The sequence below is a fragment of the Haliotis rubra genome, unplaced genomic scaffold (genome assembly GCF_003918875.1).
Source record: "Haliotis rubra isolate DU_JTF1 unplaced genomic scaffold, ASM391887v1 Scf580, whole genome shotgun sequence".
NCBI lineage: Eukaryota > Metazoa > Mollusca > Gastropoda > Lepetellida > Haliotidae > Haliotis > Haliotis rubra.
Genome location: NW_025767280.1, coordinates 312,281 through 334,773, shown reverse-complemented (window position 1 = coordinate 334,773; position 22,493 = coordinate 312,281). Strand labels below are relative to the sequence as shown.

At 40.2% G+C, this 22,493-nt stretch overlaps 3 protein-coding genes across 4 annotated transcripts in view; all 3 read right to left on the bottom strand.

Annotated features, from left to right (window-relative positions):
- Window positions 1–17,538, bottom strand: part of LOC124254751 — a 26,231-nt gene extending 8,693 nt beyond the window's left edge. The window contains exons 1-3 of the mRNA XM_046688599.1: window positions 14,869–17,538; window positions 3,803–5,651; window positions 2,725–3,274 (exon numbers count right to left, since the gene is read on the bottom strand). Coding sequence (XP_046544555.1) covers window positions 2,725–3,274; window positions 3,803–5,651; window positions 14,869–17,538 — 5,069 coding nt within the window. The remainder of the gene's footprint in view (window positions 1–2,724; window positions 3,275–3,802; window positions 5,652–14,868) is intronic.
- On the bottom strand, window positions 2,243–6,824 carry LOC124254748 (zinc finger protein 728-like). The gene is made up of 2 exons (XM_046688591.1): window positions 6,602–6,824; window positions 2,243–5,651 (listed from the first exon to the last, which is right to left on the bottom strand). Exons 1-2 carry the CDS (start codon window positions 6,614–6,616, stop codon window positions 2,604–2,606), a joined length of 3,063 nt encoding a protein of 1,020 aa, XP_046544547.1. The 5' UTR covers window positions 6,617–6,824; the 3' UTR covers window positions 2,243–2,603.
- On the bottom strand, window positions 17,487–22,493 carry LOC124254749 (zinc finger protein 75D-like). Of its 2 annotated transcripts, none has more exons than XM_046688592.1 (2): window positions 22,372–22,493; window positions 17,487–20,074 (listed from the first exon to the last, which is right to left on the bottom strand). In XM_046688592.1, the coding sequence occupies exon 2, from the start codon at window positions 20,001–20,003 to the stop codon at window positions 17,583–17,585; it is 2,421 nt and encodes an 806-aa protein (XP_046544548.1). In that variant the 5' UTR covers window positions 20,004–20,074; window positions 22,372–22,493; the 3' UTR covers window positions 17,487–17,582. The 2 variants fall into 2 exon arrangements, with proteins under 2 accessions (XP_046544548.1, XP_046544549.1); XM_046688593.1 differs by lacking the exon at window positions 22,372–22,493 and adding an exon at window positions 22,162–22,237.

The window sequence follows — 22,493 nt, the reverse complement described above, 5'->3', positions numbered from 1 at the left end:
TTAATAATGTACAAACAAAACCGACATTCCATTAGCTGTTATCAACACATCTATCAACCAGATAGCCGCTCGGAGAGCGGAAGGTCGCGGGTTCGATCCCCGACCGCGTCATACCAAAAGACGTTAAAATATGGTACTTGTTGGTCCCTGCCTGGCGCTCGGCATTAATGGGTACAACAAGGACTGGTCGGCTCAGAGTCAGTATAATGTGTCTGAGTGGGGTATTCATGCTTCACTGCGGCATGGTATCTCAGTGGGCTAGCACTATAAAACCAGCTTCAGTCTGGGCTAGTACAAGCAGCCGCACATACACATACACACGCATGCACGCCGCCATATGAGCTTAAATATTCTCGCTAACGACGTTAAACCCAATTTCACCTCACCTCACCAGCAATGATTTGGTGTAGCCACATATTTGATTACAAATTGTATGATGACTATCATGGCCCTCAATAAATCTATTGCACTTTTTCACAGTCAAAATATGTAAAACCTGTTTTTCAAAAATATAATATATAATTGTTTAAACTTTGGTGAACACATGATCAGGCCAAGGATCATAATCTACAGCTGTAAGTTGTGATCCCACAGCTATGTGAGTGAGTGAGTGAGTATGATTTTATGCCGCCTTTATCATTATTCCATAAGTATGGTGGGAGGCACCAGACATGGGATCCACACATTGTACATATGTGGGAAATTGAATCCATGTTCCCCTTCTTCAGCATGACAAGTGAATACTTCAATCAAGGCTACTCCTCTGGCACAGCTGTGAATGACATGATGAAAGGTAAAACAAAACGAGAGTATCATATAAACCCTGTTTGCTATAGACTTTATTATGAACAGCAGTAGTCTGCAAGTGGTATTACCTGATTACTGTACAGCTCCAGGGGTGGAAAGAACTTTAAAATTGCTAGTGTACTCGGGTACGGTGGCACATGTAATGTAAAATCACTTGCCCTGGTAATTTTTCCACAATACCGGCCGATTTTCTTGTTGATTTTTTTGAAAAAGCAACATAATTAACATTGGGAAGTCAACTGGACATCGGTACAGCGTGATATACAAATTTGCTTGCCCAACAGAATAAAACACTGGACTCGGACGTCGGGCAATGGGTTATGTCCACCCCTGAGCTCCCATTATCCCACATAGCATGTACCAAATACAGTCAAACAATAAACTGTAAAAAATAATACGGAAGAATAAATGCTTAATAACAACATCTACCAATGATATGCATTGTGCAACATCATGGAATAAACAAGTGAAACAAACATATTACTGCTTGGCTTCATCCAAGCTGGGATGAGTATTGTTGGTAACAAATGCTTTGGGAAAAAATCATAATCTGTGAATTCAGTTTGTACTGTAATAATAGAGAATAGACATGATGAGGGCTGTTGTACAAAAGAACCTTAGGGCTACAGCAGTCGTAAGTCTATGTTAAGGTGTGGGAGTTATGATCACCTCAGCCCTAAGATCGCTTTGTACAACCGCCCTGGCCAGCCAGGATTCCAAACCACATTCATAAGAATCTGTCATTCCAAGGAACACAACCATGTCCCCTACGTATTTGTAAACGCATGGTTAGTTTTACCTCATTCAGTACGTCATACAGAAGACTGCTGCCATGTTTAAAGTTGAACATGAAAAAAGCTTGTGGTCCTTGTTATGATCCCAAAAATTTTGAGGTCAAAATTGAAGGTCCCTCTTAATTTTGGACACTGTACTAAGATGCAACTTGAAACTAATTTCCTGTTATGGAATAACGGCGGTTGTCTGGAAACAACTAGTAGCCATTGATAGCTGACGAGTTCTGCTATGGCACAAAATAATTACATTACATCAAGTAAACAAACCCACAATGAAGTAGGTAAGTGAGTGATTTTAGGTATAAGGTTGGTATTAAGAGGATTCCAGTCTTATGACAGCATGTCAACTTGATGTGGTAGGAAAACCTAAATAAATGCAGGTCTCAGACTCTTACCATTTGGGTAGAACCAAAGGATTGAGTGTATGGTGCTGAGAAACCTTGAAACATAATCTGGGGTTATCAGGATTGGAACACACATGTATGGGTTGTCTGGATGGAACATTGCTGTAGATACCTTAGGCATGATGATGAGTAAACATATAAACCATTAGTTTACATCGTGGACTGACTGACTGACCGACTGAGTTTTGGTTGTACGCCGCTTTTAGCAATATTCCAGGAACATCACGGCGGGGGACACCAGAAATGGGCTTCACACATTGTACCCATGTGGGGATTCGAACCCAGGTCTTCGGCGTGACGAGCCAACGCTTTAACCACTAGGCTGCCCCACCGCCCCTACATCATGGACCCCAAATGCCAAGGAAGATGGATCCAATGGCAAATCATTGTATGTAATTCCCATCACAGTCAATTTGATTAACAGGATACTTGAGCACTAAATATTCAACAGTCCAGAGCTCTGGGCCCTACCCCACAGATTGATATTAACGACATAACTGCTGTGGATCAATACTAAAGTATGGGAGTTATATTCGTCTTTGTGCTAAGGCCACTTTGTGGAAAGGGTCCTCATCTCAACATCACCACTATCAGGAACTTACTGCTTTAATGAGACATTATTGCTTGAGGTTAACACAAGACTAATTAAAATAATAAGTTCATCTGCTACAGGTTCGGAACAACGGCAAGCATAATGACATTCTGAATCAGCAACCAACTGTCCAGGGTCCTGCTGCTGTTGGTGCTGCTGGATGTTCTGCTGACTGTCCTGATAATGAACCACAGCAGCTTCTGGCTCCCCACTATACTGCACCTCGGTAGAGTTAAACTGGGCATGATGCGATGGTCCGATCTGACTAGGATCTATAGTTGCCAGGACAATAGTATCAGATTCTGCAGGAAAATGTCCAACTTCAGTGATGTCCTGAACCTCTTCAATGACTGTATCAGGCCCAGACAGAGTTAGAAACTCACTAGATGCTCCTGCTTCCATCAGTTTCTGCTCTGGATAACCAGGCTTCATGTTGTTGGGAAGCGCAGCTTTCATCTGCCCCTTGTGTCTGATTTCATGCCTCCTTAGATCAGCAGGACAATTGAAACCCTTACCACAAGTTTTACATAAGTGTGACTTGGCTTCAAGATGACGCTTCTTGTGCTCATTAAGTGAGGATTCCTTTGCAAAGGCACGTCCGCATGTGTCACAACCATAAGGTCTTTCTCCAGTATGTAGTCCCATATGACTCTGGAGTGCATGGTTGTGGGGAAAACCTAGCCCACACACAGCGCAATATACTTTTCTACTCTTGCAAAATTTTGGATGCACCTTCTGAAGATATTTGACATCTGTGAACCAGTCACTACACAAATTACACTGAACGAGATCTTTTCCAGTATGTATCTTCATGTGGTTTCTGCAGTGGGTGCTACTACGGAAGTTTTTACCACAGTATTTACAAGAATGAGGCTTGTAACCTTTATGAGTTTGATTATGAGACCACAATGACTTGGAAGTAGGAAACCTCTTACCACACTGTTCACAGACAAACTTTTTCTCTGACTTGTGAGTCTGGACATGCCGTATCAGGGCCCGATCACCTCTGAATTCTTTCCCACAAACTTTACAAGGTTTCATGACGTTGTATTCCTCTGTATGGGTTACTGCATGATGCTGAAGAGTGTTTTTCGTTATGTATGTCCTGCCACAAACATCACATTGGAAAGGACGTTCACCTGAATGAACCCTCATATGGACATCAAGATCATTTCTTGTATAGAACCTTTTTGAACAATTCTCACAACCAAATGGTTTAACTGTCACATGAATTCTTGAATGTTTCTTGAAAACTTGGTAAGACTTGAATCCTTTGCCACAAATGTCACAGCTGAAAGGCATGATGCCATTATGAGTGTAAATGTGTTCTTTGAGTCTGTGAGCAGAGACAAAGCGTTGGTTACATTCACTGCACTTATGAACCCCAGTGCTGTGAGATATGATGTGGCGGCGCAAGGACTGGCTGTTTGCATATCTCTTGCCACACTTCTCACACTTGTGGGGCTTCTCAGTCTCATGGGTCCACTTGTGATCACGGAAGTAGGAAATGTGGGAAAATTTCTTCTTACAAACTTCACATTCATATTCCCACCTATCACGTGGGATATGTTGGCTGGAATGCTTTTCCATGACTTGTCTGCTGAAGAAAGATTTGTCACAAACACCACAAGGAAATGGACGGTCATCAGAGTGGCGCTTCTGGTGTTTCTCCAGGAGCACCTCAGACTCAAAAGCTTTGGAACAGATTCTACACTTGAAGTTTGTCTCTTGGTCAGCATTATGGAATTTCTTATGTCTCATGAACACTGAATGGACTTGAAATGATTTTCCACATTTGTCACATTTAAATGGCTTTTTCTTTGGCCTTGACATGTTTTCCTCATTTTCTTCATCACGGGCACTACTATTTGAAATTGTGGATTCACTTCTGTACCTGTCCTGTTGATTGAGAGAGTCATCTTCTCCTTCACAGTCAATGTTCATACCATCAACACAATCATCCTCACAATCTTCACTCAAACTGTGTGTTTCTGATTGTTTTTCTGACCTTTCACAAGCTGTTGAAAGTGCTGAGGACACCCCTTCCTTATTCACTATGTCAGTAAAATTTTCTTCTTGCTTTATCTGTTCGCCCAATATGTCCATCTCTGTTTTCTTGCTACCCTTTACCATCGCATGCTCACGAATATGTCGCCGCCACAGTGCTGTTGAACTGGAGTAGCTCTTTTGGCATTCCTTGCACTTGAAAGGCTTAACCCGAGAATGATTCTTGACATGTTCTCTGTAGCAAAAAGCTTCTGTGAAGGCTTTTCCACAGATATCACACTTATATGCCCTGTGTTCTTCAGGAATATGTCTCTTCATGTGTTTTTTGAGGACATACTTGCTTGAAAACTTGCCACCACATACTGCACACTTGCAGGAGTTGGTACCAGAGTGTTTCATGAGATGAGTGATAAAAACCCCTTCACTGACAAATGACTCGTCACAAATTTCACACACAATGTTTTTGAAAGTATCAGAGGCAGCTGTATCTTCAGGTAAACAGTTTTCATTGATGTTGTCAGTACATAATTCCCCATCAGAGTCTTCAGGAAGGTTCTTTATCCGTCTACTATCATTTTGAATCAAAGACGTTTCTTGATCCCTTTGAACAGTGCTTTCAATGCTATTCCTTTCACCATATACCTTTTTGGCTCTTCTCCTTGTACTGCGCCTCACAGGTCCACAGTCTTTGCAGGTATTTTCATTGCTGTCCATAAAAGCAAACTTTAAAGTTACAACCTTCTTAAAGAATTTACGACAACAGTCACATTTGACTGAATCCATCATTATTTCACCACTGGTGTTAAGGGTTGGTAGGCCAGTTTCCCCAAACATATCCATAAAACTGTCTGCATCTGCACCACCAACCTTCACCTTGAAGTTAATGTCCAGATCTTCTGGACCAACTATGTGTGCTTTCACAAGAGTACATTGTAAAGCAGATGCTAATGTCTTCATACAGTCATCATTTTCTTTAATGACACTCATTGTAAGAAATGTTCTTGTCCTGTCCCAAAAGAATACTGTTCTTTTAGTTATTTGGAAAACCTGCAAACAAAAATATGTGGAAAACTTAATAATGGAAAATATTGTCATATGATGTTTTTGACAACCCTTTTGTTTCAGCTACTTTTATTTCAAAAATAAATGACCTACACTTTCCAGATAATAAATGTGACACCAGCATGGGAATGCTGATGCAGAATCATCATGAAACTGTATTACTATTAGAACACTACTGTAGTGGGATTTGTAGCTGTGTAATAGTGATGAGGATGTCAGATAGCATAGGTGAGTGAGTGAGTGAGGTTTAAGCCGTCTTTAGCAATATTCCAGCAACATCACGACAGGGGCCATCAGGAATGGGCTTCACACATTGTACCCATATGGGGAATTGACCCTGGGTCATCGGCGTGACGAGCGAACGCTTTAACCACTAGGCTACCCCACTGTCCCAATAGCATAGGTGAAGCAGAACACTGAACTTTGATACTGCAGCTTGTTCTAAAATACATTGATTATATCAACTGTACTACACAATGTATTATGCAACCAATGTCAAATATTGTGATTGTCTGTGGAGTTGCCATGGTCATAATGGAAGATAAATATACGACAGATATATGTTTGCCATTTGAAAAACATAACACACTTCCAGAAAGTGGAAAATTTGTTGTCAATATTTGGGCGAGGATTAGTTCTACTTGTGTGGAGCACTCGTTAGCATCTGTAAAAATCTAAAAATCTAAAAACCGAAAACAAACGTCCATTATTCTTATAGCATGACTGTGAAGACAGGTGATATCGTCCAAGGAAAGAGTTCCTTCCGTTCCCCCAACTCTAAACCAAACTCTAAACCTAACCCTAAACCTAGCCCTAACTTTTGGACTTTTAATCATTTTTGTGGGTTCTCTAGTAATTGTTGTGTTAAGTTTTGTTTATAATTCTAGAATATTTATACATATTATTTGGGATGGGGGAACGGGAGGAACTCTTACCTCGTCCAAATACATGCATTAGAAAAAATACGGTCTATGAACCCAGACATAAGAAGGGAAATCTGCAACTACAAGACGGACACTTTCACGAAATCAACACGGAACAGGCCGGATTACAGTTCGAGGTCATAAAGACATTAGATGCGTAAATATACAAACATAATTACCGGTACCTTCCTTTCTAATGCCCTCAACAAACTAAACAAGTAAACATGCTATAGCATTTTGTACCCATATTCCTCAGTCAAGAATTCAAAGTTCCAAACAACAACATATCTTGTTCAAGGGACATAACTCCACGAAAGGGAAGTAAGTCATGACGTGTATCTGTACTACAGTACGCTAGAAAATAATTGTTAAGCGATACCGAATATTTTCGCGTGACTGGTACAAAGCGATAATTTGGTATGAGATTAGTTAATTATGATTTGCTTACATTTGAAGAAGATGGTATATCGGAACACTGGAGACTCCAGAAAACGAGAATATTTTCATGAAAGTTGAAAATAGGAACACTATTAGCAATTATTAAATCTCCGAATGAGTGAGTGACTTTAACAGTTGTACGCCGCACTCAGCAATATTCCAGCTGCATGGCGACGGTCTATAAATAACCGAGTCTGGACCATACAATCCAGTGATCACCAACATGAACATCGATCTATGCAATTAGAATACGATGACATATGTGTCAACCACATAGGCGGATCCAGAAATTTTCATTGATCAACAACATGAACATTTCTTGATCCGCCTATGTGGTTGACACATATTGGTATTCCAATACGTAGATCGATGTTCTGTGTTGTTCGAACCGCCTAGGCCACTGATCCGCCACTGAACCACGTCAGCAGGCCTGACCACCCGATCCAGTTAGTCGCCTCTTACTACACATGGGTTACTGAAGACCAACTCTACATCTTCACGGATAAATCATTCAAAATGATCCAGTATGAGACATGCCATTGCCCAGACTGATCATTGTGCAGAATATTGGCAGTCATCTGAGGTACAGCAATTTGATGTGTAGATATTGGCTGTGGATGGTTCAATTGTTTAAGGAGACTCTAGAAAAAGAGAACATTTTCATGAAAGTTTAAAATAGGAACACTATAAGCTAAATCACTGAATGAGAGTGAATTTAGTTTTACACCAGCAATATTCCACTCTGTATGGCAGCGGTCTGTAAATAATCGAGTCTGGACCAGACAATCCAGTGATCAACAGCATGAGCATCGATGGTTCAGTTGTTTAAGGTTCCACAATTTGATGAGTTGCATGTCTTTACCCCTCTAGGAACCAATGACCATGGGTTTGAAACACAGGTCGTGTTTGTGTTTGGGGGCAGGGGTTTCAATCAACAGCATGAGTCAGGTTCCACAATTTGAGTTTACACCAATGACCATGGGTTTTAAAACACAGGTCGCCTTATGTTTATGGTTTCATCAGCAGTAAAACATCTATGACCTGCATCACGATGGGGTTTCAACATAGTGAGTATTCCAGCAATGTCATGGTGGGGACACTGCATCACTTCACATGTTGTGCCCTTGTGGGGTTTCCTCCAACATAGTGAGTGAGTGAGTTTAGTTTTACACTGCTTTTTAGCAATATTCCAGCAATGTCATGGTGGGGGGACACCAGAAATGGGCTTCACATGTTGTGCCCTTGTGGGAAATCGAAACTGGGTCTTCCCTGTGATGAGGAACACTTTAACATCTGGCCCCTTCCTATTAAATAGACCGCCTCCGTGGTGTAGTGGTTAGAGCGTCCGCCCGGAGAGCGGAAGGTCGCGGGTTCGATCCCCGACCGCGTCATACCAAAAGACATTAAAATATGGTACTTGTTGGTCCCTGCCTGGCGCTCGGCATTAATGGGTACAAGAAGGACTGGTCGGCTCGGAGTCAGTATAATGTGTCTGAGTGGGGTATTCATGCTTCACTGCGGCTTGGCATCTCAGTGAGCTAGCACTATAAAACCAGCTTCAGTCTGGGCTAGTACAAGCAGCCGCACCTACACCAACACACGCATGCACGTCGTCATATGAGCGAAATATTCTCCAGCGTGACGTTAAACTCAATTTCACCTCACCTCACCTCCTATTAAATAAAGCTGACACACCATGATTAAGTCTACGACTGGAAAACCTAACTCAGTGACTCTTTATGATTAATTCTATAGCCACATTGGCATTCTTCAATGCTGGACACTGCCAGTATTACAAGAGAACCAATGTCGGCCTAATATACAGGTTGCTGCATGTCATTATATAGGTCACTTCACATAACAGTTGAATGACTTCACTAGAAAGTCTTTCAGGGTTATGAGGAAATGTCTGATTTTCCTTCAAATAATAATAATAAATGTATTTGCTCAATACTGATTCAAGAAATGGCTATTACATAGGTGTATGCTGTTGAATGTATGATGAAGAAAGGTGAGGCAAAAAACCAAAACAATTGTGTCTCAGGTAAGATGTAGTTGCAATGTTTCTTGAGGTTGAAATGCAGGGTTTTGAGGAAATGTCTGATTTTCCTTCATAATAATAATAAATGTGAATTTATAATGCCTTTTCCATGTACAAGGCTCATGCTCAAAGTACCAGCCTTCAGCATCTGATCATGAGATCCCATGAGATTTGTGTGTGTGGAATTAGTCTGAGTGTAAATTTGGACATTGGCAAGGTCAACTACTTCCTAAATTCTAATTCAGAATCCTCATGAGGAATGACAACACAATTACATAAGCAGCTTCACATTTGAATCCCTACTTTCTGTGCCAGTGCCCGGTCAGTATGGTTGTAACATAGCAACCTATCTGCAAAGCATTGTGGTGCAATTTCTTTGTAGTGGCATCTCCTAGAAGACATAATGTGTTCTAAAACACCTGGTGCCATTGTACAAAGCGATATTAGAACCTAAGGTGATCGTAACTCCCATACCTTAACACAGATTTTTCGACTGTTGGCACAAAAGGTTGTTTTGTACAACATCACCCTGGTAGGTATGTGGGACCTATTCTGACTCCCAGCTAGACATTGCTGCACGTCCAGTCAGCTCAAGCCTGCTTGTTTGGATTCTCAGGTAATCCTGACCCATTTCTTTACTTGAAATAAACTTCTCCAGTTCCTCATAAATAGACATCCTGTATCACCATGCTGACTTACCATTAAACCAATGTCACAAGTGAATGTAACCTAATTATTCTTTTGGCTTCCTCCTACCCTGAAATCCAAGCAGATGGGACTTCAGAAGCCTTTAAGGAGAGAGAGAGAGAGTACTGTTTTATCAATGTGTGAAGCCTTAGAGAGAGAGAGAGAGACAGAGAGAGAGAGAGAGAGAGAGAGAGAGTATTGTTTTATCAATTGTCCACCAGTATCATGGCAGGGGACACCAGAAATGTAGTACCCATGTGGGGAATGGAACTCTGGTCTTCAGCGTGATGAGCGGACACATTAACCACTAGCCTACCCCTCCGCCCCAAGTAATCAAGACATACTACAACAGCCACTGTGAAGACCATGACAGAATATCTTTTCACATTAATGATCATACCACCGGCTCTTAACTGTCACATCTTGATGTGGTACTAGTCTGACCATAAGAGTGAATTTAGTTATACAAGCTTTTAGCAATATTCCAACATCACAGTGGAGGACACTAGTGGTGGTCCGACTAATTGAAATAATCGAAGATTGGTCGCAGTGACTAAACAACCATGCAATCGATCATGTTTACTCATAATCGAACACAAACAATTCTGGAACACTTGTTTTCATAAACAATATTTTTCACAAGGTTGGTTTTGTCTGTTACATTTCATAAGCACCACAAGCTCATTTCAAGTCATGATTGAATTTATCTTAAAGACTCCAAGAAATTTATGTTCCTGACATACTAGTCATCCTTTAAAGATGTGAAATTTTGCCAAAAAAACCAAAAGAACTACATGTTTTTTCCTTATTTTTATGTGCATTAACAAATTTCATTAATGACGCTAACCAATTTGTATCGATGATTGATCGGTTGTAATAAACCAATCATCAATTATGAGATTTTAACCAATTCCCAACACTAGAGGACACCAGACTGACTGACTGAGTTTGGTTTTACGCCGCTTTTAGCAATATTCCAGCAATATCACGGCGGGGGACACCAGAAATGGGCTTCACTCATTGTACCCATTGGGGATTCAACCACTCTTCGGCTACCACTAGACTACCCCACCCCACCAGAACTTAAGAACTCTGGGTAGAAGAGTGCCGATGACATACATGGGTAAGAACTCTGGGTAGAAGAGTGGGTAACACATTTGTCTTGTGCACAAGCCAGCGACAATTCAACACATTATTCATTAAAGTCAATTTTATTTAACAACTGAGACAATGATTACAGAGGTTCGAGTGCAGTCAAGTCTTTAAAAAACTTGTATCTTCAATCATATCCATGATCTAACCATGTTCTGGTTATAGTTTGTTCCACACCTACAAAAACAATCTGTATTTCATAGAGGCCAATAACATACTGTAATGATATAAATAATATTCATATTTATAATTCACCAAGTCCACACCCTAAAGCATACTCAAAGTGCTACAGTTTTCCTCAGTCATTGGATCAGTGTGCGCTTGGTTTTCATTTTCAGCTCCCTGGGGAGTGTACTACCCAAGCTGCCTGTGAAAGTAGTCATAGTATAAATTCATCCTTCTAAGTACTTCCTCAAACCCTCTAAATCAGCTTTTTGATATATTTTAGCCACACATTTAGTGTTGTCGGAGTATACACATATTGAAATAGGCTTTCTCATTCAAATGGACATATAATAATAGCGTTCATAACAATTCCTAAAATTTGGCTCATTTCGATTGGTAACTCTAACATGTCTTTAAACCCACAACACATTTCATATATCCACTTGACTTACTTCTATGAAAACTGTGTCAACTGTCAAAACATTCATTTACGGACACATAAGGAGTCATTCTTAGATCACACACTAAAGGAAGAAAGTTGAATTCCTTACAGTGACTACATTTTAATTGCCATTCAACATTCTTGCACACTGAAACTATAGTATGACCAGATATTATTGAGAATTTTGGAATATGTTTAATTGGATTTCTAGTATAAACAACCTTGACCAGCTATCAAGTACTTGGTTTCATTCAAGAGAGACAACTCCGTTAATCCTTTTTCATCAGTTTGTGAAGAGTTATCCCCCTTTGTTTACTTGCTAGCATTTTCAGTGATCCTCAGTATGGATGATTTAGAGAAGAGGAAGTTGATTTTAGAGTGTTATAACATGGACATCAGATCAGCTAAAGTGATTTCAAGTAGAACAGGCATCACTTTGTCCACTGTTTATCGTGTTTTGAAAAATATTGCAAATGGATATGGCATTGAGCACCAGGGAGGCGCAGGTAGGCCCAGAAAATTAACTGTCAGTGACAGGAGGCGGCTTGGTATTTTTGTTTCTAAAAACAAACGAAGGAGTTTAGAAAACTTAAGGCTGGATATGATTGATAGATACTGTGGCTGTCTGTAAGGAGACAATTAGAACCGAGCTGCATGCAATGGGTTGGCAGAAAAGTCGAGGAATTCCATCACCGATCATGAAACATGAACAAAGGAGTGAAGGTTGAACTGGTGCTTACAGCATAGAAATTTTAAGTGGGACAATGTAATTTTCTCAGATGAAAGTTCTGTGTGGCTGTTTCCTAATACACTGAAATTCTGGACCAAACAAACTGAAAAACCTTGGTATCAGCGCCCAAAGTACAGTCCGAAATTTAACGTGTGGGGTGGCATATCTGTGTTAGGGGCAACGCCCCTCTGTGTATTTGAAGGGAATATGAACAGTGAGCGGTACACAGATATTCTCGAGGGACATTTACTTCCATCTGCTCACGTGTTCTATGGACAGTTTTGGATTTTCCAGCAGGACAACGACCCAAAACATCGTTCAAAGCATTCACAGGCCTGGTTTCAGACCCAAAATATGACATTATTAGATTGGCCAAGCTATAGCCCTGACCTAAATCCAATAGAAAATGTTTGGGGACTTATGAAGGAAAGTGTCAATAAGAAAAATCTGACAAATATTGCTGAAATAAAGAAGAGGTGGTCTGACACTGGGACAGCATGGACCATGACTTTCTTACTTCTTTGATCAGTAGTATGCCCCGCCGCATTGAAGCCTGCATTGCTGCCCATGGTGACTTGACAAAATACTAACTGTTCACCTGTCTTTGAATCTGGAGTTATGTTCTGCTAATATTCACATTTAATAATCGAGTGAGTAATGAGATCTGCACAATGAAAAATAGAAAAAGTTACAATCTTTAAATTCTCAATAATTTCTGGTTGTACTGTACATGTATCTGAAATCATATATTCAAGTTTTGTTTTCAAATGTTTTCATGTCATTTGTGATTAAAACTTATTATATGCTTCCATTGTGTCAGTATATTTTGTATGTTTGTATCTTTAAGCATGAAAACTCTCTATATCATGTTCTCAAAGTCAACAATAACTAAGATTCGTCTCTATTTTTCATAGTTTTAAAGAAGTTTGAACAAGAATACAGCTACAGAGTTTTGAACTGTTATGAAAGGGAATGGAATTTTTGCTTACAAAATGTATAAATGTCTAAAGCTGAATACTCAACAGTTAAGATGGCTATGTTTGGAGAAAATATACTACTCAAAGAAGCTAAAGAACACCATATTAAGTAATATTACTAAAGATTTACTAGTATAATTTGTAAAAATTGGGTGTTCAACTTGGGCGAGTAGCATATGACTGTTCAATTGATATAGGGATATTAACTGAAAAATTAAATTGAAAAATTCAAGGAGTAAATTGTATAGAACACTATATCCTGATATATACACAGTGGTGGAAATGACTTTAAAATTGCTAGTGTACGTACAGTGGCACATGTAAAATCACTTGCCCTGATAATTTTTCCACTATACCAGCTGTTTTCTTGTTGATTTTTTACATAAAGAACATAATTAACATTGGAAGTCAACTGGACACCGGTACAGTGTGATATACAAATTTGCTTGCCCGACAGAAAAACCACAGGACTCGGGCATCGGGCAATGGGTTATTTCCACCCCTGAATTACAAAACCCAAACAATGCTATACAAAGTGTAATATGTAAGTATGAAGAAGTTAGGAACACTCGAACATGTTTTTTTACATTATGGTTATCTGTCTTATCATTATAAACAAACAAGTTAAGAAAATCAAATAAATAAAATAATAAAGAGAAAATAACCAAATGTTTGTACACACAAACCATTCTCATCAAGCTTATTACAATACCTCCAGTCACTGTATATTCTACTCAAAAGAAGTTACAGAAAATCTGATTCTTTCATCTGATGATAGTCAATCTGCAAAGTCATCTTTTGAATAGTATATATCATAAGTAAAATAATTTAAACTGCAAACAAATGCCACAGGCACCTGCTCCCAAGATGTTCTTTGCAATTATCTCAATTTGCATAGTATCAAACTGACTGGAATACATAACTGTCATGACAGTGTGTCAAACGACCCATTGCCAGTGACAATGGAAGGCCATGTAGGAAGCATTTTTGGCATTGTTTTTATGGGTCAATGACCTCTGGCAAAAGAGCAAGGCATTTTATACCTTTTACTGCACTCAGTCTAGTGTTAATTCCTCTACTAGGATTGGAAGCTATCTTTCTACGTCTATGTCCAAGGTGGTAGATGGAAAGAGTTGTCCTCAATATGCTCTTGTACATGGCAGTTCAAAGATTAAACTCAGCAAGATCATACTGTTAATTTGAAGTACCTTTGTCCACTTTAACAAAAACAACCTTTTCAAATGTGTTAAATTGATCAAATATCACTGATACAAGTGCATAACATCTTTCATCATGTTAACTGTAGATTAATGTAATGCTATCAAGTACATAATCAATACATTGCTGAAGACAAATTAACAATACATCCATGATTTTCTTCACGTAAACATGCAGTCATGTTTCTGGTCTGCAACAATAATGACTTCATTCTTCCTGCTACTAACTTAGAAGTTGACTTGCGTCTATAGTGGTGATATGATCTACTCGAAATTTCCAATAACAGAAACACAGAGAGGTCATTGCTTAATCTGTTACTTTTACCGCCACCAAATATATTTTTTCACATGTTGAAGCTGACTTGTGATCAATGGTGGCAATATGACCTGTTTGAAGCTGTCCAACAAAACAGGGAAATGTCCTTGCTCATTGTGTTTCTGGTATCATGGCCACCATAATGATTTCATTCTCCCCACCACTAACTTGAAGCTGACTTGTATCGATGGTGGTGAGTATGATCTGCTCAGAACTGACTGTCGGTAAAGCAGATTCCTGGATGTAGGCATTTCCATCCAGATGTACCACCTGGGCGTAATTCCCCATGTCGTCCTGTATAAACTGCACTTCAGACAAATCGTGCACCACCTGCACATCACACTCATGGATCTCACTGATGCTTGCAGTCGCTTCTGCCAAAATATCCTGCCTTTCTTCCTCTGACTTCATCTTTTCGCAGGCAAAAACTTCGTTCAGGAACGATGAATGTTCTATTGATGTTTGTGTGGCAATCGGTTGACTGGGTGTTTCTTCAAGGTCTTTCTTCAATGCCTCAACCAGTTCATTCTCTCGCTCTTTCTTCCTATGGTAAGCTTCATGCTTTTTCACATCACCTTTCCGATCAAAGCGTTTGTCACAGAGGTTACAAGCATATTTCTTCCTCTCATGTTCATCTTCATGGGCCTTCAAATACTCCTCTTTGCCATATGCTCGACCACACACTTTACATTCAAATGGACGCTTTCCAGTGTGAACTCCGATGTGACTTTGCAGGTAGCGAACACGTTTAAACTTTCGGCCACAAAATCGACAACATTTCTTGTTATCGCACTCCCTCAAGTGAGTTGTTTGCAAGAATGTTATATCTCGGAAGTATATTCCACAACGAGGGCATTTAACTTTGTCTGGTCCTTCATGTACTTTCATATGACTCTTGAGCCGTGTTTCCAAAGAAAATACCTTTTCACATTCCTGACATTCAAATTTGCCCTTATGCTGTTTTTCATGGTACACCAGGTCTGATTTTCTGATGAAACATTTACTGCAGGTTTCACATTTCAAATTGCGCTGTCCAAGGTGACGTTCCATGTGGTGCTTATACTTGTTCTCAAGATAGAATCCCTTGTCGCAAATATTACATTTAAAGTTCTTGGTCTTGCTATGGTACTGAATATGGTTCTTGAAGGAGGTCCTAAATTTGAAAGACCTCCCACAGGTGTCACACTTGAATGGCTTGACGTCACCATGGCACAATTCATGGACCTTGAGCTCAGCATTGAAGAAGAACGCCCGCTCACAGCCTGGAAACTGGCATTTATGTTTTCTGATACCAGTGTGCTTCACCTTATGTCTGTTCAACCCAGACTTGCTGTTGAAAGACTTTCCACAGTCATCACAGAGATAAACTCTCTTTACAGCTTCATGGGTCTGCATGTGAGTATTCAGGCTGCTGGCCTGAGAGAAACATCTCCCACACACTGTACACTCATGAGTCTTTGGTCCATGACACAGCTTATGTTTTTTCAACAAACTATTTGAGATAAATCCTTTGTTACACACGTCACATAGGAAAGGTCTCTCGCCAGTGTGCTTCATCATGTGTTCTCGGAGATAACAGGCCTCTGCAAATCTCTTCTCACATAATTCACAACCATAGGCCAGCTTTTCTTTCGAAATGTGCACCTTCAAATGCCTTCTCAGACCAAAATCATGGTAAAAGGCTTGCGGACAAAGGTGGCACTGGAATGTTCTCTCTCCTTCATGCCTGATCATATGTCGTTTCAACTCGCTTGGAACAAAGAAGCGTTTTTTGCAGACATTGCACTGATGTTTACAGACGCTGTGTTTCATAATATTGTGTCGTCTCAGGGAATGTTGCAGCTTGAATTTCTTGTCACATTTGTTGCAGCTGAACAGTCCACTTTTCTTAATGGACGCCTTCAATCTTTCCTTCTGGGCTGCGATCCTCTCGACATGTTTCTTGAAAGCAAATTCTCTCAAAGATTCTGACTGTGCAGTTGTATCCTCCTTCTTGTGACTCCTTATGTGGGCTCTGAGAGAGAGGATGTTGTCAAAGGTCAGACCACAAACATCACACATAGCTGTCTCCTTGTCCTGTTTCTTTCCTGTACTTTTGTTAAGAGGCTGTTCTGACCTGGATTTGGTAACAACATCCCGACTTGTATGTTTGAACTTGATCAGATGGTCTCTCAGGCTGCTGGGATACTTGTACTCCTTGTCGCATGAATCACATTTGTAAATCCTGCCCTTGTGACTATCCATGTGTCTCTTCAGGAGGGCGCGTGTCCTAAACAGTTTTTGACAAACTGTACATTTGTTCGACCCAGTTTGGTTGTGACTCCATTTATGGTATGTCAGCTCATTGTTATTGATGTAACCCTTCCCACAAATATCACAGGAGTACGGACGCTTGCTTACGGGCAAGTGAGTACTGGCATGCTTTTTGCAACTGGACAGGCATTTAAAACTCTTAAAGCAAACTCTACACTCAAATGGATTTGTTCCATCGTGAAGCAGCTTATGCTGTTCCCGAGACTCCTTTGAGTGGAATTTCGCCTTGCATTGTTTGCATGGGAAACACACTTTTCCATATTTCTGATAGTGTTTATCCAAGGTCACACTTGAAAGGTATTTTCGAAAACATATTTTGCAGCCATGTTTTAAATGATTTCCTTTCATTTTGATATTGTTCACATTAAGAGTGGTAAAAGCAGTTTTCTGTGTGACCTCTGTTGCATAATTTGCATGTTCCTCTCCTCCACCATTATCTGTGTCTGGATGACCACCATCCCCATCCTCCATACAAACCACAAGATCTAGACACTCTTTCTCAAACTCACCGTGAATTATGTCAGGCTGGTCATTTTTTCAACAGCAGAATCATTTGCATTTGCATCTGCATCAATATTCGCATCCTCGCTTTTCAATCCCTTAGACTCCCTCATTGCTTTCTCAACTTTAACCTTTCGCTTAAGGTAAGTCCTCCTTTTCTTCTCCTCTCGTAGTTCTGCCTTTTTCTTATACAACAACTTGGGAGCTTTTGGTGCTTTCTGAATAGGTTCTGCTGTGTCCTCAGTGTAGTGGTCTTTATAGACATGGATGTGTTCCATGAGACTTGTATACACCTTGTACGTCCTGTTGCAAGTGTAGCATCGGTACTTTTTCGTACTGTGATACTTCATGTGTGCATTAAGAAGATATCGGGCAGCAAATTTGGAATCACACTGGTCACATGCATAGGGACGGTGTTCAGCATGGATGTATTCATGCTCTCGAAGAGCATGCTGCTCCGTAAAACCTTTCCCACATTTCATACAAATAAATGGTCTTTCGTGAGGAGCCAGGTGAGTTTTCACATGTTTGTTGGCTGTTGCTATACTTGGGAAGCTTTTGTGACATACTTCACACATATATGGGTGAACTCCTGTATGGGCTAATTTATGTTGCTCAACATCAGCCTGACTATGGAAGCCAGCTGCACAGATATCACACTGCACACACTCAGAGCCTGCCTTGTTAATGTGTCGAAGAAGGTACCGTTTTAATGGGAAACTTTTATGGCAAACATTGCAAGCATATTCTTCTTGGTGCACTTCGGCTGAACCTCCTGGTGTGACTGGCACAGGAACTAGTACAATTTCAGTCGGGTTTGGACTTCTGCTGTTTGAGTTTCTTGTTTCATTATCTGCATGATCGAGCTGAACAGGTGACATAGATTTGTCATTTATTACTTCTTTGTTTGGAGTCTTCTTTAGGATAGTTGTCTCCAGCACAACACTCCTGTCATCAGAAACTGTCTTAAAGTCATGGTCTCCCTTTTCTTCAGACACAGATGAAATGTCGAAATCTGGATCCTTTACTGAATCATCCAGAATTGCCTCATCTCCACTTTCGTAATGAACTAGAATATCTTCGTCCAAAGTGTTTCTCTTCTTTCTCTTCAATGGTGTCAAAGCTTGTGGACTCTCTTGATGTTTATATTTAGGTTTTCTTCCCCGCCTTTTCCCGGTTGAGGGAGCTAAACCCTTGTAAGAGTTGCCACTGACCTTTGACATGATTACTGATGGATCAGTCTGATTAGCAGCGTCAAAATTTCCTTTTTCACCACAGGCCTTTTGTGTGCTAACTGATAGATCTGCATCCTTGTTTGCATCATCAAGATTTTCAGTTCTGCTGATAACCTCTGGTGTGTGAGCTGGAGGTTCTGCCTGATTAGCAGCATCAAAATTTACAGTTTTCCCACTGATCTTTGGTGTACTTGCAGACCCATCTGCCTTATTTGCTTCATCAAGATTTTCAGTTTTGCTGCTGACCTTTGGTGTGTGAGCTGAAGGTTCTGCCTGATTACCAGTGTCAAGATTTCCAGAGGATTTTGTATCCTGTGTCATTTCAATCTTCACTGCAGAATTCCTCCTGAACCTGCTCTTGGTGGTTCGAGCTGATCTCCTGATGGTACTTGGAGGAGCAGAACTTGGAACCGGAGGAGAGAAGGATGCCGCATCTCCATGTTTTACAGTGTCACTTTTCAGAGATGGTGTTGACACAACTTCATGTGGTGGGCCTGGTGTTTCAAGTTTTGGTCCTTCATCAAAACGTTTTCCGTCAACATCACTAATTCTTGTAAGTACCACCTTAGGCATCAACAGTAAATGGTCAAGTGAAAACAGGGCGTCATATGACTTCTGCAATGTTTCATCTTTCGCAGGCAGATCAGGCGATCTATCTAGTGTTTCGACTTTTTCAGGCAGATCAGACGATATATGCGGTATTTCGACTTTCTTGGGCATATTGGATGATCCATCCAATGTTTCTTTCCTTGGCAGATCAGATGTTCTCTTCAACGTTTGTTCTTTCTCAGGTACATCAATACTTTGTCTATTACCATTTTGTTCCTCTGACAGCTTTAATTTCTTCCTTGGTCTTCCACGTTTCCTTTTTTCTGGAGTATTCTGTGTCTTTGCATTGCAGTTTTGACAGAGATTCCGTTTCTCCATGACACTAAACACCAGCTCAAGTTGTCGATCAAGGCAGATGAGGTCTTTTCCACATGAACTACAGCCATTGCAGACATTCCTTTGGATGACACCCACACCAAAATTGCTGCACTTAATTATCCCGGTCTTGATCAGATCTATAAAAGATGGTTTCTGGTCTTCTTCTACATGGACTGCAACTTTCAGCTCAATGTCATGGTCACCTAGGATGTTGGTCTCCTGTAGGACACAACTCAGTGATGAAGCTAGAATCTTCTGAACACTATCAGACATTGTGATGCCTTGCAATAACTGACAGAGTCAGCAAGCACTCCTTTGAGGTATGATATTTTCCCCTGTTGAATCTGAAACAAGACACAAGATACATACAATAAAATCATTTGGCAAAAAAGAAACTCTCTGTCACGCTATCCTTAGCGGACTGAAGTTAATGTGTGAATCTGTGATATAATCAATTCACTTACACTCTCCATTGTAAAGAACTGTTACTATATGGTTGCAAGATCAATTTTACATTTGACCATATTTTTGGGGGGTACTAGTTACTGTAGCGAGCAGTCTAAGTAAACTTAGGCTCAGTATTATTCGTTAAACTGTTATACTGAGTCTAACAAACCCTAGTAGAAGGTCGCATCAGCTAACCTTGAGCGACCTATGACCATCCAAACAAATACGAGACGGCCGAACGGATTTAACAGACAACAGCCACTATTTAGGGTTCGGTGGGACTTAAAACATTCCCCGGTCACTGACACTGATCTTTCAACAAACGAACATCCGCATAAAACACAGATATTTGACCTGCAGTACATACGCTTATTGCTTTCTGAAGACACGGTTACCATTAGCTAATATTTCCGCAAGGTGACATCCTTGAATATTGACAAAAACTGTTTATTTTCGGCGACTGTTTACTCATTGCTGTGATGTGCTCCATGTGCATCACTCAGAAGCGATCGTACGGAAAATAGCATTCGGGTACAAACATTTTCGAGGTAAAAGTTCAAAAGGTATGTGCGAATGTTAACTTTTGCGATTTGGTAAGCTGTGTTCTGATTGGCCAATTGAACGTTTTAAGGACACAAACATACAGTTTCTTCCAATTAGATTATGTTTGAGTTTTTAAGTTAAAAAGTTAAATTGAACAGTACTAACAATACATGTACACTAGTCTGTCTCACAGTTCCTGAACCATACTATTTTCCTTACAGCCTAACCCTCCCTGCAATGCTAAAGCCCTAAATGAAGCAAGTCCCGATTTCCTCAGGTTCTGAATCTCTGGTATCCCTGGGGCTCCTTTTCAATTTAAATGGGCTTATTTGTTAGAATCAAAATTATATATATTCAGAGACTAAACATTAGTCTACCAATAAATATGGCTGTCATAACTTCACATAATACATCATATGTAATCATTGTCAAAATTGTAGTAAACTATATGAAACCATTGACCTTGTTAAGTGCAATACTGGAATGCAAGCCTCACTCTCTCTATTATCAGCCAGTTAGCATGATTAGGAAAAAGATATCTAAAAGACTTTTGCCCTGCAACCCCTGACAATGTATACTTTGTATTTCAACAGGTATTACCAGTAATTATGAAAGTTGCCACTGTGTATAGGTCCGTCTCCTATTCTCGCGGTAAATACGTTTTCTGCCGAAATCGCCGATGCGTGACACTTAGCGGTTGTTTACATCACCAACTGGTAACTAGGAAGTGGACCAAGTCGGTGAATGATCAACATCTTGCAGTGTCACGAATATTGGGGAGTTTATACCAACTTGGACATATCATTACTTTTTCCTGCCCTTTCCGGCAGGATGACTCTTACATACACTCAATAACGTTAATTCCTGGTAATACCGCGAGAATAGGAGAAGCCTCATTTCATCAGTGGCGGATGGCATTGTTTATCACCGGGCTCACAAGTGGTAATTCACCTGATGGATCTAGCAGCTGATAGATGTAGATGTTAGAGGAGAAGGCCCTTCATTTAATAACAACAAGCATTCATGATAAGAAATGTTTGTGTTATTTTTTCAGCCGATATCCGTAAGTACCTTGAGAATAGGAAACGCCTTCCTACAGTACACTGGACTGATATTTTGAAGGGGCTTTTTTTAAAAGCTTACCAGACTAGAATTATACTGGTTCTCATAGTGCAAGCCCACGGTGATGCCATGGATGTGAACATTGACACCTGATTCCATTCACATACAGAGTATTGACTCCAGGCTTTGCTTTAACCTCATAATACCGAGCGCTAAGCAGTGTAACTAGTTTGATCTAGGATGAGGCCTTCGGTAGTTTCATGTTGTGAGTAAACGCATTCAACCATATAATTCATTTACGACGATAGTTTCTATTAATGATATTTCCCATAATTTATTTTATAGTACGGTATTGCTTCCGACCAGAAGAAAAGCTTACAAGTAACTGAGTAATTCGTTGTTCTGAATACGCACATGCCAATCTGGCGTTTTGATCGCCGCCATCTTGGTCAAGGTGCCCGAAAAATGCGATTTTGGGACAGTACCAATTCATGTGACAACCGCGTTTCAAGTCGGAAACTTGACGAGAATATTAATGTACATCAGATTGTTATTTCATAATTGTGGGCAAGTACAACCGTCTGCATACCTTTCTTGGTGTTATTTACATCTACATTTTAGCTTTGTTACTTCCTCAATTACATCAAGGCCATTCAGGGCATTCCGCTGCATGTTTAAAAGTCTCCGTGCAGGCTTTGCGCTCGAAGCAAG

Coding starts and splice junctions, on each gene's coding strand:
- LOC124254749 (XM_046688592.1), bottom strand. CDS start 20,003: ATGTCTGATAGTGTTCAGAAGATTCTAGCTTCATCACTGAGTTGTGTC.